The 19,714-nt window shown below is 38.5% G+C and overlaps 1 protein-coding gene across 1 annotated transcript in view; it reads right to left on the bottom strand.

Annotated features, from left to right (window-relative positions):
- The window catches only part of itga8 (integrin, alpha 8), a 59,584-nt gene extending 43,795 nt beyond the window's left edge, over window positions 1–15,789 (bottom strand). The window contains exons 1-12 of the mRNA XM_057339780.1: window positions 15,342–15,789; window positions 14,856–14,989; window positions 11,923–12,023; window positions 11,247–11,370; window positions 9,163–9,224; window positions 8,591–8,636; window positions 6,214–6,339; window positions 5,718–5,762; window positions 4,264–4,307; window positions 3,575–3,631; window positions 3,437–3,489; window positions 1,819–2,024 (exon numbers count right to left, since the gene is read on the bottom strand). Of these exons, the coding sequence (XP_057195763.1) occupies window positions 1,819–2,024; window positions 3,437–3,489; window positions 3,575–3,631; window positions 4,264–4,307; window positions 5,718–5,762; window positions 6,214–6,339; window positions 8,591–8,636; window positions 9,163–9,224; window positions 11,247–11,370; window positions 11,923–12,023; window positions 14,856–14,989; window positions 15,342–15,517 (1,174 nt within the window). The 5' untranslated portion in view covers window positions 15,518–15,789. The remainder of the gene's footprint in view (window positions 1–1,818; window positions 2,025–3,436; window positions 3,490–3,574; window positions 3,632–4,263; window positions 4,308–5,717; window positions 5,763–6,213; window positions 6,340–8,590; window positions 8,637–9,162; window positions 9,225–11,246; window positions 11,371–11,922; window positions 12,024–14,855; window positions 14,990–15,341) is intronic.
- Window positions 15,790–19,714: the final 3,925 nt, after the last annotated feature.

The following is a 19,714-nucleotide window of genomic DNA, read 5'->3' as shown; positions in this document are numbered from 1 at the left end:
CAAGTTTCACATTCTCTGGCTCTTATTCTGATTGAATTATTAGGTTTATTTCCCAAATGCCATTCACAGACAGAGAGAAGTTGGACTGAGGTAAACTCTTTCGTCTATCCCAAAGAACTTTGTAATGTAATTAAGTGAAATTTCATTTACGACATTTGTTAAATGATTGACAACCTAAGAACTATATCATACAGCCAATGTTTTCTTAGAAACAGGCATGAAGACATAAAGTCATTCTGAGTCATGAAACAAAGCAACTAAAGCATCCTCAGCTAGCAGAACAAGAAATAATAAAAATGTGCACACATGCTTAGTAGGCTACACGTGCACTTTGTCACCTCACATCAGTGCAGCCATATGGATGCTGTAAACAGAGAATGCGGTCCGTGATATCTTAAGCTTCATGCCCGTCTCAGATATTGATTAAGTCATTATTGTCCCCAAACTCCCAGCATCATGATTTCAGTATTTGATACTTATAGTATAAGCCAGAAAAACGTGAGCCAAAATCCATAAATGATGCACAAAATGAATCTTTGCTTAAAGTGATAGTTCACCCAAACAATGAAATTCTGTCATCATTTACTCACCCTCTTGTCATTTCAAACCTGTATGACTTTCTTTCTTCTGCAGAACACAAAAGAAGAAAAACTTGTTAACTGGCCCCCATTCACTTGCATTAGTTTTGTGCCCACATAATAGAAGTGAATGCGCGCCGGCATTGTTTGGTTACCAGCTTTCTCCAAAATATCTTCTTTTGTGTTCTGTGGAAGAATGAGAGTCATTCAGGTTTGAAATGACAAGAGGGTGAGTAAATGACAGAATTTTTCCTTTTTGGGTGAACTGTCCCTTTAAATCAAAACGTGTTTTGTTTACTGCTGCTGCCTTATTTGAAACACATAACCACAATAAACATTCTTCAAGCACACTGACATTGCACGCATCATCTACGATCTTATATTACAAGTTGCATTAGGAAAACGATGTGTATGCGAATGAATGTGAGAATCAGGTGGTTTACATCTCTGATTGGTCAACTATAGCCAATTACAAATCAAAATTACAATGACATTTCAGTTCATGTTACAGTAACATATAGGCTCAAGTCATGCAAAAGGAATGCGCACACGCACAAAAACACATCGTTGCAAACAGAAATCTCTCGTAAGAAGATCTGCCTGTAGCCACATTGATGGAGAAAATCTTGGGGTGATTAGTTTGATCTGGACTCCACCCATGAACACCTGTTTCTGTTCAACTTCTCATAAATGCCGTTGTGACAACACGACGAAGCGATGAAGACAGAAATTGAGATATAGGACACCGTGGAGCCTGTCTAAGTCCTGAATCGTAATGGCTTTAGATGAATGTCTTGTTCCAACTAACATTCTTAGGGAATTTACTTGAATATATAGAAGCCACCTTGAGCCATAGATCTAGACTGATTGATCTCATTTTGATTACTGATGGATCGAGCGAGTTTTGCGAATGGAAAGTATTACCCCTTTGACTGGGGAAATCAGCTAAATTTGTAACAGATAGAAGGCAAAAATAATGAGATATTCAATCATCTGCAGACCCACGCACGCGCGTCATAGTGAGTCACACTCAACTCATCTCAGACAAGGGCACCGATCACAAACTTGACTTTTTCAGACTGGCGTAAAAATTGTGATCATGTGATACGCAGACAGGATATCCTACACAAAACATGGCAAGCAGGAAATGGGCATTTGACAATGACAACAAGACTCAAAGGCCTTGAAAATGTTTGACTATTGGAACATGCAATGCGAGTCCATTAACACGCAGACTTACCCAAGTAGCCATCCTGGTTAATATCTCCGAGAGGGGCGATGGCGCTTCCGTAACGTCCGAACAGGTGTTTTCCAGTGAGCATGATAGGAGGAGAAAAGAGAAGCGCGTCCTCCTGCAGGTACAAATACACCCGACCCACCTCTCGAGGTTTACTCTCAAACTCACGATCCATGTAAAGTGGGGCTCCAACCAACACGTCATCCAGCCTGAGAACACGCAAACATGTTTAATGCCATTACACGCACATTTTTTTTATAACAGGACAATGGTAATATCTATCCCATAACCATCCTAAAAACGTGGTGACATACTAATAGGTTTTCAAGATGTTAGACTTGGAATTGAAAAGACAGAGTGGTTAGCATCAGGACAAAGACCTGTACTCGGATCAGTCACTGTCTGTGCTTTATAGAGCGTGTTTGAAGTGAAAGTATCACACTGACATGACTCTACCCTTGGGCTGCCAAGACAACAATATATACAAAGAGCAAACACACAGATCAAGAAATCATAGTGTAACTGTTAAAAATATGAGCCATTGAAGATGATGGAGAACGGCCAGCTCATGTCAACCTGACAGTAGGCTATAAGCGGACAGCGGATAAAGCGTAAATCATAAAAATAGCGAAAATATAAAACAGACTTTTTTCAGAATAAAGGTTTGGACTGATGGAGAACCACCATAATGTTCCAACATCTCAGAACCTGGACTACAACCAACAAACATGGAGACAGGTACCAGTTTTAAGGTTTTGGACGTTCAGAACTTGCTCTAATGATGATATTTAAGATAACAAATATAACCTTATTAGGTTGGAAAGAATCACTGTAATTCATAAGCTGTGGTTTGGTAGCAAAGTAAAACAAAAACGATACATCGTCTTTAACCCTAGAGATTTATTAGTATGATTTGACAAATGAGCCACTTCAACAACTACAGTAACTACAGTATAAGTGTAATGAGGTGTAATTTGCTCTCTTGGCAGAATCTGCGTGTTGGCTATTGCTGGTTTATCATTTAGCTGCTCTGTCTTCATGGAGCTTTGTGTAAACTGCTTTTGATTTAACGTTGTACCGTCGGTAAGGAAAACTTTGAGTTAATGACATAAACACATGTCACCACAGAGCCTTACAGACAGTGATGAAGAGATGAGACTAAACAAGACGGGACGAGAAGAGGATGAGAGGAGAGATGAGACCGGATGAGAAGAGAATAGATGGAGAAGAGAAGAGTATAGGTGGTTTCATCGGGTGCACGTGCCTGACCCGAAGTTAACTTCCGGTCTGTGTTTGGTTATAATATAATAATAATTTATTGTATATTAATTGTATTAAATTGAATTAAAACTACTCAACAGTTATTGATTCTTTGCGGAGGTCTACCAGAAGTTACGTTTGGGCAAAATAACGTTTGTTTATGTTGTTGCCTTTAAAACCGTCTATGAGAGAGATGAGAAGAGGATAGAAGAGGTGTGGAGGGTAGATTAGTCGAGACCAGATGAGAAGATTTATTTTTAAAAATGATATGTAAACAGACAATATTTGCACATTTGCACAAACATCCACAAGTGATTTATCTTTAAGAATCACTGTACAATAAATGTTTAAGTAGACTAACCCATCTCCATTTAGATCGGTCACTGCAACAGTGTATCCAAAATACGAAGCCATCTGTTAGAAATAATGAAATATGACATTCAATAAACGCATTCAGACCAACACAACTAAAAGAATAATTCTTTAGATATTCGCTCACCTGTTCTCCAGTAAAATTCTGAATAAATGTCAGATTTGTTGCGTTGATGACAGCCACCTAATGAAAGCAGAAATGTATCGTTTTACTGCTCATCAAACATTGTATCCATTTATGACAGATTGTTTTGTCAGGAGACTGTATCTAAATTGCTGTCTGATGTCTTGCAGAACTTCATCTGACCATATTACTGTCCTCCAACCTAATAATAATTACATCCAGATTAATCCTGTTTTATCTGTATGCTTGAGATCCTAAATCGAACAAAGCCCCATGCCATGAACATAACATGCAGTGGATAAAAGAAATAAACAGTAATAATAATCATTTCAGCGCCTGTGTCACAAACCACCCATCCGGCTATGATTCTGTTTAAATAGGGGGCAAAGGGGACACCCCTCTACTAGACAGTACAGCCATAATTGGGAATTCCTCAAAATTTTAAATCACATCCAGATGAGGAACTCAAATCCACTTACATGGGTTTTTGTATGTCCACAAGTGACATGGAGGTTTTACGTCTTGCTAAAGTATGTCTCGCTAAACATTAAGCTTTTCATTGTTTATTTAAATCAATAACTAAACCAATGCGTTTCTTGCTGTCGTAGTAAGCACTAACCTCTTGAACATACCTCACATGTCACCTTCCCCCCAGACCTTTGACCAGAGACTGTTAAAGATGCTATACTTACATAACCAAAGTTCTGCGCCCCTCGAGGTACCCCCGCTACCAGTTCTGTTTGGGACATAAACAAATATTAATAAAGCAGTCACCCAGACCTTAAAGATATTTACATATGTCCTCCAGTCCTGATCGAGAATAAAACACACTTTCCTATATCTAATGAAGTAAAGGTTTCAACTCGATGCCGAGTAACACACACGCATGCACAGAAAAACTCACACACACAAGCACTTATCTATGGCATCTCAGGATAAACACTGAGGTGAGACTTGTGATTTTTGTTAATCTCTTTTCTGTCAACACCACGTCAGTCACTCGTGTAATATAAATATTTAGAAGACAGATCCAGATTGGGGAAGATGGACCGCGATAGAGAGAGAGACAGAGATAGACTGAGGTCTGATGGATCATCATGCAGATAGTGATGTCATGGGAGGGTTCCTTGTTGTCCAGATCTTTGTCCCACCCACCAAGATCGGTGATGGTCTCCTCCTATATCTAAGTCATCTTATATCTAAGACTCGTCACACCCTTCATGTCCTCAACTTTCCACCCCCACCACCCCTTCCTCAACCGCAAAATGCCCCACAGCAAAAGCCCATTTATGAAGCCCTGAAACACAGAGATCACCACCAATCCAGACCAGACCAGACCAGACCAGACCAGACCAGACAGACAGACAGACAGACAGACAGACAGACAGACAGACAGACAGACAGAGAGAGAGAGAGAGAGAGAGAGAGAGAGAGAGAGAGAGAGAGAGAGAGAGAGAGAGAGAGAGAGAGAGAGAGAGAGAGAGAGAGAGAGAGAGAGATAGATAGATAGATAGATAGATAGATAGAGAGAGAGAGAGAGAGAGAGAGAGGTTATAAAAGCAATGATGGTGCCGTTTGATGGATGTGAATGGTAATGACGGCTTGTGAACACGTCTGTGGGGGTGTACAAGTGTGTGTGTGAGGGATGACAGCTGCACATGGGCTGTTTGTCACTGGGTGGCATGTCAGCGACAGAATACTGCCCACGGTCTGTAATTTTGGTCTGAGGCTAAAGGGTCCGATCAAAGCTTAGCAGGCCAGAAATGCCCACAGCAGCCACACACAGAGACAAAGCTCTCTCTCTCTCTCTCTCTCTCTCTCTCTCTCTCTCCCTCATAGACACTTGTAACAGAAAACAAACTCTGCACAACATTTAAAATGCATATAGGACAGAAAAGCACACAAATAGAGGTGATAGGGATGCAATAGAAGAACCATTTTGAACCATTTACACTGAACCCAGTGTACATATGCAATACACGGGAACAGTATGACTTCTATCCCAAAAGAATATTATCTTTAAAGATACAAAAGCATGACCATATTAAGCCATTAAAGTACAGATTTGAATCTAAAATGAGTCTAAATCAGTGTATGGAAATGTACCATGTGAGTAGAAATGTAGAAGAAAGGTTTAAGGTCTCACCTTGTTCTGAATCACCCGTGAACTCTCCGACCGCTACAGAGTATCCTACCGGACAAAAACAGACTATGTGAGCAAACCAGGTAGTCTCTAGACTACAGTGAATGGAAAAGTTAATGCTAGTAACTAAGTGGGTCAAATTGATGTTCCCTTGTCATTTTATGATCAGTTCCACTATTATGATTATAGTCCAGCTGTGATAAAGATTCAAGAGAAAATCGTCAGAGGATTTCTGAGGCTGTGTGTGTGTATTTTTGTGTGTGAATGTGTATTTTAGGGTGCATATAGTCCCAGATGGAAATGTTATCAGTAGGCGCAGACTCAGCACCAGAGCTATAGGATAAAGGGTCAAGGTTAACGTAACATCCACAAAAAAAACCACGTGCCTGTGTGTTTATTAAATTGCCTGAGGGCTGTTTCCACTGACCCCAAAACAGCTCACTGGTGTCCCATAAAGCATCTTTACCTTTCAAAAGCAAACACACACATTCTCTCTTACCCAAGTAACTGTCATCATACGCGTCTGATGCGGCCGCCGTCTGTTTCTCTCCCTGAACTTTGCGCAGGATAGTTTTCAAGGAATAGCCGTTCAGTATTTCTGCTACTCCTGCTGTGATCACTTGACCTGCAGTACACACATAAATGTAAAAAGCATTTCAAGATTTGTAAAAATAAAAAAATATGCTCTGGAAGAAAACCTTGATCTTATTGGTGTAAATGCGTTGATTTGTTTTAAAGGGATAGTTCACCCAAAAATGAAAATTCTGTCATCATTTACTCCCTCTTGTCCTATCAGTCCTGTATGACTTTCTTTCTTCTGCAGAACACAAAAGAAGATATTTGGAAGAATGTTGGTAACCAACGTACCCATTGACTTCCATTGTATGGACACAAAACCAATGCAATGTGCACTGCCGTTGTTTGGTTACCAACTTTCTTCAAAATATCTTTTGTGTTTTGCAGAAGAAAATCATACAGGTCTGCCTCCATCTAACATTACAAAAACACAGATGCAAGTTCTCCTCACATATTAAGACACAACATGGTGTAAAGCGAGCAAGTGGGAGTATCCGACAAAGACATTTTCTCTGTGTTTGTTGTTCGAGTTCAATACACACATTACTCTCTTTTTACTACCAGGCAGCAGCTTGACCTGGACCTCGTCCATCTCTCTTAATGTGTTTAGCTATGCGTAACTGTGTCTACTTGCGCATCTATTATCCAGAGTATGTCCTAAATTCTGTGAACAAACACACACTCTTACAGCATGAGGTTAACACCACTTTCTTACTTAAAGGAATCTGTTGGCATTCCTCATAACAGAGTGATGATGTGAAATGGTTAAGATGGTCAATATGGACCAGAGGAGTGAGGAGAAAAAATGCGCGGCAGGTCATAACTTCTCATGCATTTGTATTTGTCCACAGCATGAAGTATGAAACAGAGAGAGAGGTTTGTGGGGGGTCTGCATGCATGCTTACACATACGACTGCAATTACACAACAATCAACATCTATTATTGCGCAAATTCAAACCACATACACGTATACATCCGGCCACAAAATTTGGGGCTGTGCCTCATTTAGTTGTAATGAAGGAAGTTCGATCCCATGCCGCACATTTTTGAGTTATTAAGAGGAGAAGTGTTTTCTGACTCTCACTTTAAAGGGACAGTTCACCCCAAAATGAAAATTCTGTCATTATTTACTCGCCCTCTTCATTTCAAACCTGTATGACTCTCTTTCTTCTGCAGAACACAAAAGAAGATATTTTGAAGAATGAACCACGCTGGTACCCAGCGACTTAAATTGGTTTTGCGTCTATACACAAGAAGCGAATACCGCCGTTGTTCGGTTACAAGCATTCTTTAAAATATCTTTTGTGTTCTGCAGAAGAAAGAAAGAAAGTCATACAGGCTTGAAATGATAAGAGGGTGAGTAAATAATGTAAGAATTTTCATCTTTGAGTGTACTGTCCCTTTAAGCGATACAGTCAGATGCATTCATTATTGCAGTAGGTGAGAGAGCACTTTCTTATCAACATTACATCCTATTATAGTAATAAACCTGGACAGGAAGTTAATACAGACCACACAAAATTCTCTGATATTTAGGTTTTTCAATGGCTGATGCGCACACAGATGACTGGACAGATCACATAACCCAAAAATATTAGGGTTGTGAATTGCTTAAAAATCTAATTCAAGGTGCAAAAATTGTTGCTAATACAAATATGATTAACTAAATATAAACTAAAGCAGTTTTCTTGGTGTTTTCTTTTAATCAACAAAACTGGCGCAAATGCCCACCAATGCAAATTGTCTCAAAATTCTGATTCCATTCTTGTGGAAATCTATGAATTCTCTGTTAATGTCTTTCATTGCAAATTAACCAGAACAAGTAAATACAGGTTAAAAGTGAGAAGGTGCAGGTGTTATTCATTAACTTCCTGTCGTTGGAGTTCAAAATCAATGGATTAAAGGTCTAATGATCATCCAACACCGATTCCATTGACCCAAAATCAATGACCCTTCTGTCTTTTATTATCACTGACACTATATTAGCGTTATCATTAAACCATCTCGGATGAGTGACCTCTAACAGAACCCTGCGCTCTGATCGGCCGAACAGACTCAGTCATGAATGAGATAATCTCTGATTATTTTGGTAACGGGGCTCACGAGAGGTGACGTGTCATCTGTCTAGTGTCTGTTATACTCTTCTGAAGGTGGAGGAAGGGTCATTCTGTTGGATAGAGCTGAGATTCCTGGGGTCTAGTGAGACTTGTGTCTGCCAATCGGTTTTCTCACTTAAAGATACTCTGGAAAAGAATGGAATGATGGAAAATATTGACTGTTTATTGAGGAGAAATGTTACCTTGCCAGTAGAAGCTCCCAGGTCCCCCCACAACCAGCGTCCCCTCCTGAGCGGAAGAGAGAGAGAAGGATAGAAATAAGCACACAGGGTAGTAGGCTGACATCAGGTTTAAGTGTGTTTGTGTTTAATTCTGTGTGTGTTTGCATAATTTGAAGAGTGTGAAGACAGACTTAAGACACTAGGATAAATGGTTACTGTTTATTTTTAGCACAGGCGAGTAAAAGAAAGAAAAATAAATCCTGAATATAAGGAAAACAGGCCTCTTCCTGTCATCTATTCTGATTGGGCGTGACAAAAGAATGGAAGGGACAAAGTGATATACGGTGAGGTCCGACAGTCTGAGGCCAAAACATCCTATTGAAAATCTGGGATTTATAATCACTTTTAAAATAAAATGTAATGATTTAAAAAAAGTTTTAATTATGTTGAAAAATTACTTGATCTGAAATAGACATATTGAAGATTCTGTCTTATTTCCTGATCACTAATTAAAATGTAAAAAATTGTTACATGATAACTTAATTTGTAAATCAGGTGCTATAAACACAAAGATATGGAGTGAGATTTGTTACCTTCGTGAAATCAACGCTAAAGCCTGCTTGGCAAAAGCCCTGGCCCTCAGGGTCCGGGTTATCTGAAGACGAGCAAAAATATTAATGTAATAAATACAGCGTACCAAATATAAAAAAATACATTATAAAAGTTAAAATGTAAAAAAAATGTAATTTTATGGAATGACCTTTTTTAAATAGAATTGTCAGGAAATGTGGTAAAAATGTCAAATAGGATTTGTACATTTACAAGTTGGGTGTATACAGTAAAATAACATGAAAAACATGTCATTTTACCTTACAAAAAGTAATTTTACGTTTTTTTTATCTGGTGCCCCAGCTGCCGGAATATATTTTACTGGTATTTTTTTACAGTGTAACTTAGGACTTTTAACTATTTCTAAAATCATACAGGAAGTATAAACTGATAAGGATAATGTCCAAACACTAAGCCCTGGTTATAACTTTAACCCAAAATCTGATTGGTTCATTGGATTGTTGGACCAGAAAGGGTTTTGATCCAGAAATGAGTCATACTTGATGAAGTGACTGTAAGCTGTTTTTCCTCTGGTGTACAGTAACGTCTGTACTGTAAGTGTATGTACATATAAATTGTCATTTAGTAGGAGTCTGAGCTCCAGTAAATGAGGCATAACATCACTACTAATCCTAATGTCTGCAACACAGTTTGTGTCCTGGAACACAATACACTTTTTCTCTCTCTCTCTCTCAGTTTTTTCTGTTTATCTTTTCTTACTATCCTCTGGCAGACTACAGCTAACATCTCATTTCCAAGTTTTCTTTTCTTTTAATGTCTCAACTCTACTGTGCTTTTGTAAGTGTATATAAGCTTGCATTAATGGTGTGTCCATTCCACAGCTCATACAAGCCGGAGAACATTGACGCGGTTTGCTCTGCACCTTGGCAATGACGCCTTGCTGACCTGCCAGGCAGACTGCTGGCACTTGATATTGTTTGCCAGAGAGCGAGTAAAGTAATTCACAGCCATTATGGGCTCATATATCATACACTAATTTCTCCTCTCAAGACATTTTTAGGCACAGTTACCATCAGCCCCCACACATACATGTACACACACTGCTCAACAATAAACTAAAGGCGAATATAGATAGGTCTCTGCGTGTGTGTTTTTAAGATAATGTGTGTATCTGATTAAATGGAATATATTCGAATTCATCAGAATTCCCTGTAACAGTGAATGTTATACTTCAAAGCAGGGGAAATTGCTTTTAATTACATCAAAACAAACATGCGAGTTTCATTTTGATTTCTGTTGACAGTAGGACGTATTATTGCCATGGCAACTGGATGGGCAGCCTATAACAAGTCCATACCAAATGCAATGTCTTAAAGGAGTACTTCAAGGAGTTCACTTCACAATTTGCCCCCATTTGCTTTCCATAGCCATTTTTATTCCTACTATGGAAAGTCAACAGCGCCAAATTTTGAAGTGAACTACTCCTTTAACACATTCAAAAGATATATTTTCAATTTTATTTAGAGTTACATTGTACACAGTTTTTGCATTCCATTTGACTTTAGATAGAATGTTTTTGATTTCTAAACATTTTCCAAAATGTACACAATGTAAATAGGTTTTACATTATTTAATAATAGACAATTATTACATTATCTGACAGAATAAGAATACAGTATGTGAATTTTGACACAAATGTCACATAGAACCGTATGTGCTTGTTAAGCCTGACGTCACGCACCATATGAAAGGTCATATACCACTTCTGAGTCCAAATGCTCTATCAGATGCCATAGGTTAACAATATTGATTTGGGAGATTCTGTGAGACTGTAGTGTACATCGTGAGTTTATGAAAGTTTTGCATAAATGTGTGATAAGAATAAGTGCTTATAAACAGCTGTTATAATAGTCACCTCACTTGAATTGAGTGGAGGCTTGGACCTGGAAACAGTATTCCTTACATCACGACTTAACAAGATCATTTCAAGGTGATGATTCTATATTACAACTTTTTTTAAATATTATGTCACATCTTGTCTGAGACGCAAAAAAACTTGACCTAGCTCTAAACGTGTGCGTGCGTGTGTGTGTGTGTGTGTACTCACTGGTTCTACAAGGTGAATACTCAGCATAGGCACTGAAGTTCTGAACAGCCACATAACATGTTCCCACTGGATCCATCTCACTGCTGACCTTCACTGTCCTCCAGTGATAGAGGGGCGCGCAGGCCTACAGACACATACACAACATCACTTACTGACAGATAAGATATACAATAGAAGAAATATAAGAACAGCACATCTGTGGATATACTGCACAGTATGAGAGATGAGAAGCTTTGGACAGTGATGGCGGAACTGCAGAAGGTAAAGAAAACTGGAATCTTCTGTCTGATTTTTCCAAACAGGCACATTTGAACAATGTTTGAGTGTGTGGTTCTCTGAAGAACAACAGACGCTCAACCTCTTTCTTCAAAGGCAACTTCAAATGAACATTTCCACAACCCTATCAGTCAATGCATATCAGTGACAGAGCCACGTTTCCTTTAAAAACACAGAAAAATCGTGCCCAGAGTAACGTATTCTATCCAGTGTACTGAGCTCCATAACTCTGAACCTCTGACGCAATGCTTTTAAATAGGTGTTTGGATGGATGGGCAGCTTCGCCACTGTCTCCTCGCTGAGCTGGTTTTCAACCGCATCCCTGAACACTCAGAGTCATCTGCCAAGACTATGATTGCAAATGGTCATTAACCGGATTATGTTTCTGAGCATCACTTACCACCACTTTGCCTTTGTGGGTCCTGACTGTAGCTCCAAACCACTGATAGGATTTAAACTCCAGAGGCTCCCGTGTGCCATTCACTTTAACCATCCGGTTATCTGGTTAATTGAACAAGAGAGAAAGAGAATGTGAGACAGAGAAAGAGAAAAAGGAGTTCGGTATATACTGAATAGAAAACATCAGGCAACTGGGAAATGTAACACATTGCAAGCACATTGCGGCAATACACTCATATTGGAACAACATGAGGCATGAAAGAGCAAATTAAACAGCGTTTCAAGCGGGTCTGAGTGTTCCTGTTTATAAGAAAGCACATCTACAGGGGGTCCTTTTACTCTCAGACTGTATACACGTGTATATGTATCTATGGGGGTTTTGTGTTTTTCAGACAAGATCTCTGTGCACCTGGGCCTGTTTAGAGTTCCATAAGGTATAATCTACACCTCATAAAAACACCCCGACTCTAATTCTCCTGTTTTCCTTCTTCGCCAGTCTTCAGTCATTTTCCATCCTTTACTGTACTTTAGTAATCAGAAATCTGTCTGAAATTTGAACAGATAACGCCATGCTATGAAATTACTCAGCCATGAGGAATTTTAATGTTATTTCCTCAATCAAATTATTTTTCTGCTATAAAATAGTGTTGCAACCACTCAAAGCAGGCTGGCATCATGCCAGTTCCTTTTACACAGAAATGTCAATTTATATTTCTTCAGAAAATGTCAAAACGACTTATCTTTTCTGAAAAAGGCTCATACCAAAACAGCCATTTTTCATGTGTCTGAGCTCAGGTTTTTTATAGTGTGTCTGTGTTTTCATGTTTTATGGACATGTGAACACAATATGACCATGATGCATTGTGGGAAGTCTGGATATCACGCAATGCAAATGACTGTAATTGAATTCATCATTACTGGATGAAGAAACAATTTCAGTGGACACAGATGCAAACACGTTCACATTTTTCCGCAATGCTCAATCTTACAATGTACAGTAAAAGGCATCTCTTAGCAAACATAAGGAATATGTTCTAACTTTAAAACAGAGCAAAATAAGAAACAGTTTGGAAAATCATGATTGCATAAAAAAGTTCTGGTGTCAAATTGGAAATGCTGTGCCTAACTTTGACAACATCTGTTTCATTCTTTGTGGGTGTTTTTAATTGATGCTTTGTTATAAATCTGCTGCGATTTATTTCTCTCTGCTGCAGTGCTTTGAATCAAAGCTGCTTTATTAATAACTCCGCTCAGTATGAACAAATGTGACATGTGGTGAGAATCAAACATTCTGAACTAACACATGTATTGGTTATGATAATGTCACTCTTTGCTAAGACAGAGACTGTGAGATTGTCTTCTTCAATACCTCACGTCTGTGGAATGTACCTGCTTTAAGACCTTGGTAATTCTAGTATATCTGAAACATGTAGTTATGTGAGTGCTGTGACCTTGTCTGGTGTATCTAATGAATTTACTTTTCTCTGTCAGGACTGCATTAGTTACACACGAACCCTGTCATCAAAAATGTCAGACGCGCACACACGTGTCAAGCCCCCCATGAAGGTCCTTCAATGGGAAGACCACACAGGGTCAAAGGTCAGGTGTGTTAAAGAATCTGAAAATATGCGTTCGTAGTCAATGCTCTCGAATGAGTATGCTAGAAATACATGGTGTGCAGACACTAACAAAGAACAGACAGCACTTTTGCCCTCTCTCACCAGGGTCTCAACTTTTCCTCATTCCCCTGTGTTCACAACTCTTTTAACCTTCTCTCTCTCTCACACACACACACACACCTCATCACATCCTTTGTAAAAGCTTGAACCGGAGCACCACTGCATTCATCTTCAACAGACTGTCTATTTCAATGTCAGTTCCACTGTTGCTATATTTCAGTGCGTAATCCCAGAGCTTTACCTAAAAACAGCGAATATCTATATTATTCGCTAAAAAACAAAGCTCCAATGCAATCCAATTATAATAACCTTTCATTAGATTATTTGTGGGTCGTTTGGTTTACCTGTGAATGCCAAAACAATTGAATTGATTTAGCTTATAGAAATTCAATTAAATGTTATTCATTTATTTACCCCCCACTGGGAAATCCAAAACATCAGTGTCTAGTAAAATGGCAACATGTTGAAGAAAATGATGAAAGTAACCTATTCTGATATGAGACCACTCACGCCAGGAAAAGCACATTCAGCGATCAAAGCTCCCTCTAGAGAACACTATGAATAACACAGCGCAAAACAACAGCGCGCGTCTGTCTCCCCTCCACGCCGCATTTCTGATGGGGACAAAACTGACCACTGAAAATATTTACCGGCAGGCCAACCTCCTCAAAATAGTCCACTAATATCATAAAAGCCACTGCCATGATGCCATCTCCCTTTCACGCGACAAAATCGATTTAAATGTGATTTAACAGCTGCGTCTCTCCAAGCCAACTTTTAGGTTGTTGTGCACTTCATACACTACAGTCTTAATGTTCAGGGGACAATTCAGACGACAAAGACGGCAAACTCGATTGGAAAAAGAAAGAAGAAATGTTCTCAAATGGTGATCAGCGCTGTAGCTAATAAATGAGAGTAATGGACGTCTAAATTGCGGCAGATTACGCACAGAGGTAAAGTTACGCGCCTTTCTCTAGAAACCTATGGTAATTACTCCGCTCCTGCAACTTTAAACCAAACCATATGCGGTGAAATTAACTCTTTCTTGGATGTGGTTTTTGATCTTTTTATTGGAGGAACAGAGATTTGTGTAGCCTACTCTAAAGAAGTTGTATAAAATAGAAAATATCAAAGCATGACCAGACACATTGAGATAATAATCCACCTATGATCACATTCGTGTAGATTTCTTATAATTTAAAGAATTAGTTGTAATAGACATTCACAACATTTTGTGAAGTACGAGGGTACCTACTTGCTTTATCAAAGGGGATCTGGCGGCAGGAGTCTGGGTCTGATGCCGGCCAGGGGCAGTAGTAGACCGCTCCTCCCTCCACAATCCCTGGTTGAGAGGTGTTCGCTTTAGGAGCCCCAACCAGAATAGACATGCTGGAGAGAAACAAGGATAAATCTACACACACGGCAGCATCCCACTGGATAAAACCTAAATATTTACAATTCTGAACCAAGCAAACAGAATAGGAACTTGTGTTTGTATGTTAAGTGTGAATGGTATTATTTCGGTCTTTTAAAACTTCAATATCAACTTCAGGCTGCAGAGTTCAGGTCCACCATGATGGTGCTGAATGAGTGTTTTGCACGAAGCTATTGCAGAAGTCTCAAACATCGAAGGCATAGGCAAACTAAGTTTTTCTTTCACAAGATTGTAGTCAACATGCACTTGAATTGGCTTCGTTTTTTATTCATATACAAGTTACACAAGTTTAATAATTCCACTTACGCATTTCTGTCCTGGGTCGGGTGGTAAAAGTCCAGAGAATATCCGAAATAACTTCCCTCTGGTCCACTGTAAACCGTTGGCTTCTCTAAATCCAGGTTAAAAGCAACAGTTCCGCATAAAATTGAAAATGTGAGCAAAAACGCACGAAACCCCACGCGGAAAAAACACGGGTGCATGGCTTCAGGTAAGCGTCTCCAAATGCAATCCGAATGTAGTGGTCAGAGATGTACAGAGAAAAGATATTACAGCGTAGCAGCCTGTCCCTGTCCGTGCTCAGCTGTCATAAACCGAGTATGCGATCCATGCGTCTGCTGCTTTCCACATGCAAGTTGCGCGCCTTTCTCTGAGCGCGCGCTCTCCGCGTATTAGACATTATATGAGCAGCGCACGAGACCGGGCTCCAGCAGCACACAACACAGCGCATCCGGCCAACTCCTTTTATGGCAACAGACATAATCTGAATACTAAATTACTCAAAATGAAAACGCGAAATAGATATTAATAGATAGATTGCTTATATTGCAATATTACTGGTAGACCAATGATGTTGTTTAATTTTGCACCAAACGGATGCCTTAATTTATATAATTTCACCGGCTGAAAATAATGAACGGTAATTATCTGCATCATACGACCAAAGTTAAACTTTGGTGTGAAGAACGCGCGATAAGTATAACATTCACATTTTAAAGGAGCCTCAATCGTAACTTTTTGACCTGTGTACCTAAATTTAGGCACTCTGTTCACATCTGAGCTCAAGACGCAGACCGCTTTTGGACACCATCTGGATATCAGAGTTTTAATCTTGACTAAATGAAGTAATTCCCTTTAACGCCCAGTTTGTGATTTCCGCTGTTGTGCACGAAACAGTGTAGCACTTCTAACCGCAAAATGGCACAGTTTCAGTATATTGTTTTTATTGTTATTTGGAAGCTTGTTACAGTATGCATTTATAATTCACTCGTTTACAACCAAACGTTGCTTTTGTTCATGTAAAAATATTTATATTTTTTAACAACAACTGTGGGAAGAGTTCAATGATTGAGCTTGATAAATACAATGAACTTTAAAAAAGAACAAACATATATAATATTCACTTGTCTTTCTGCCATTCTATTTGCTTTAACGCCACAATACGGACACAGAAACGATCCAAACAAATATTTAGATGAGATTTGTTAGGGCTTCCCATGTGAAAGGTATGGAGATACTCTGAATGTCCCTTCAAATGACACATTCCAGAAGGTCTTGTAACAAATCCACAAGCTTCTTCACAGACTGTGTGGATAAAAAAGAAACATTAAAGGAACAGTTCACACAGTTGACTTTTATTCATACTATGGAAAGTCAACAGGGACCATTTTTTGGGTGAACTACTCCTTTAATAATAAAGATCAAATAATCATTTAATTTGGATATGCTTGTCGCGATGGTAAAAAACAACAACATTCTCTGCCGTGTTGTAGTAAATTCTATGATGTTAAGTCTACTCCACATGTCCTTACATAGCTTACTGTCATTCAGATTAAATAAAAGTATGTATTTGGAACGCTCTTGAAAAGAAATGTAAAACCATCACGACAGCGAACATTCATCTTTCATGACTGTGTATTTATAGTGTTCCTCTGTTGTCCATTTGTGGGTGGGAGAGTTTTCAGTAGGTGAAAATTGTTGGCTACTAAGAATCAGCAATGACTTTGTGCAACACAAGACCACATAAGATTCCACATAAACAACACACAGACATAATCACGTTTTTCTTGCTGGCGTCTTCTCACCTGTAATTGCTGCATTTGCTCAATGGTCAAAATAGGATGTCTTGTTTGTGAAGACCTGTGAAGGATATTTGTAAACAAAAAGCACATCTCCAACACACAAATTGTAGCAAAATAACAGATTAGGCACGGTTCATATATTGCTTTTTCAAACCAAGAGGAATGAGAGCTCGAAAACATTCTCTAAATTCCCTTCTAAGGCTCTGGGAGGCAAAGAGCCAGACGGACTTATTTGATCACACTAACCAAACACAATATTTAAAACCAGACACACAATCTTAACACACACCTGAATATATGTAGCGGACAAATTTTACATGTTGGACAAGATTCTGTATAAACCAACAGAGTATAATGATACTTTAATGAACAAAATAAGAACATTTGCAATCGTCTGTGGAGCACAAGAGAATGAATTTGAAGAGGTTGTTAATGTTCCTTTTTCCACTCATTGAAAGTAAATGGAAACTAAGCAGACTGAAACGTGTAAAGCTGCTTATGAGGAACGCTCATCTTTGAATCAACAGCATTCAATTTGTAATATCATTTTGAATTCTGGTTAAAAGCTATATCTTGCTCTTGCATCTGATCACAATCTTTCTTTCTTCATTACTACTATGCTTTCTGTCAAACTCCAGATGTGCTTTTTTATGCCTTTTGAGTAATGGCTTTTTTCTTCTATCCTCTAATACATGCCAGCGTTTCGCAGAGTTCTTTATATGGTCGACCTGTGCACCTCAGCTCCTGAACTCTCAATCCCTTCAAAGCACGTTTGCCTTTTGGTTTCTTGTCATCTGCGTGTTTCAGATAATTGAGTCGTATTTCTATTTTAGCGACGTTTGATGAAATGACCCATACCAAAATAAACACTCCTCCCCATCTCTTCATTAATAAAGATTTCTTCAGCTTCTGCTTTCTGCCAAGAACGGATAAACTGCGACAAAAAAAGTTATTCCAGACATTTATATTGCCAACTTTTTAGCACCTAACTAAGAATAAAAACACCTGTCAAACATTAGTCTGATAAGTCATTAGAATATTTACATAGCAGTCTCAGATGGACCGGAGTGATATATTAAGCCGAGGCGAGCCGTAACAGAATCCCTGACAGTGTGCCAGAGGACATCACAATGTTTACAGAACACCAGACACGGCATGGCGCGATGACTACAGCATCATTATTTGCCCAAATTGTTTATTCCAGTGACGTAACAAACATCTGATAACTCCCAGCTGACGCAGATCCACAAAACGAAATGAAAGACCTCAAAAGGCACGATCTGGCAATAAAATGCCTTCATCCTGTATTCAGCATCTTTTGAATTTATTTTCCTCTTCCATTGAATATTACTTGTTTGATGTGGTGCCAAGTTGTACCGTTGAGAGCCTAATGAAAACTTTGGTTCCACTAAATGTCGCTTTTATTTCTTTTTGCAATAATGTCAAGTTTAGTCACTTGGCCCATGAAGATCTGTTCCATATGTCACAAGCATCCTTAGTGGGAACAGTTTTAATTATCTGTTAGTCTGACTTTACAGAGGAAACAGAGCAGCTTAATATATGACCCAGAGGATCATATGGGCCATAACCATCACTTCCTGAGAATATTTCGGATGCCAAGGTCTCATGATTAAATTCAGTTACCGGTCAAATCAATACGGTAGGAAATTGTTCCACCAAAATCCACCAAATTGAACTGCTCTGCTGAATTACACAACCTAAGAAATATTTAAAGACGGACTTTGCGAATTACTTGTGATATTCTCCTGGCTGGTGCAAAATAGTAAAATTAAAAATCCATGCAGATAGATGTCTAGTTTTAGAAATAAATTCCTAAAACTAGAAATCTATCTGCATGGATTTTTAATGTTACTATCAGTGTTGGGTGTAACTAGTTACTAAGTAATTAGTTACTGTAATTTAATTACTTTTCCCTTGAAAAAGTAAAGTAAGGGATTACTCTTATTTTTTCTGTAATTTAATTACAGTTACTTCTGATGTAATTAAACTAAATACTTTGTGTAATATGTGTGTGTGCAGAAGAGGAATTTACATCAAAATTCAAAGTCTAACTTTAAAATCCGTGCTTTAATGTATAATTCTCACATTTGTAATTAATAATAATACTTTATGTAGTTTTATATTATTTATTTGAATGAATTAAAAGAGCCGTTTCATGTCTATCCTTGAATCACTTAACTAATCAGGGTTGATGTAGGATATAGAACGTAATTAGTAATAAGTGATTAAATACTTTTTGAAGAGAGTAACTTGTACATTAATCTAATTACATTATCGAATGTGTAATTAGTAACTAGTAATTTATTACTTTTTCAGAGTAACTTACCCAACACTGGTTACTATTTGGCACCAGCCAGGAGTGTAGTTACTAGTTATTAATGATTTGGTCAATTGGATCCTTAAATTTATGCATTTGGCAGATGCTTTATCCAAAGTAAATCCAAGGTATACATTTGATCAGTATGTGTGTTCCCTTAGAATTGACGCCATGAACTTGCGCTGTTAACACAATAACCAAGTTAGGAACACACACAGAGTTTTACTTAACGTAAAAAAACAGCAGTCGAAACGTGAAGA

This window comes from Triplophysa rosa, linkage group LG8 (assembly GCF_024868665.1).
Source record: "Triplophysa rosa linkage group LG8, Trosa_1v2, whole genome shotgun sequence".
NCBI lineage: Eukaryota > Metazoa > Chordata > Actinopteri > Cypriniformes > Nemacheilidae > Triplophysa > Triplophysa rosa.
Note: the sequence above shows the minus strand (reverse complement) of the source record. Positions and strands in the feature narration are given on the sequence as shown.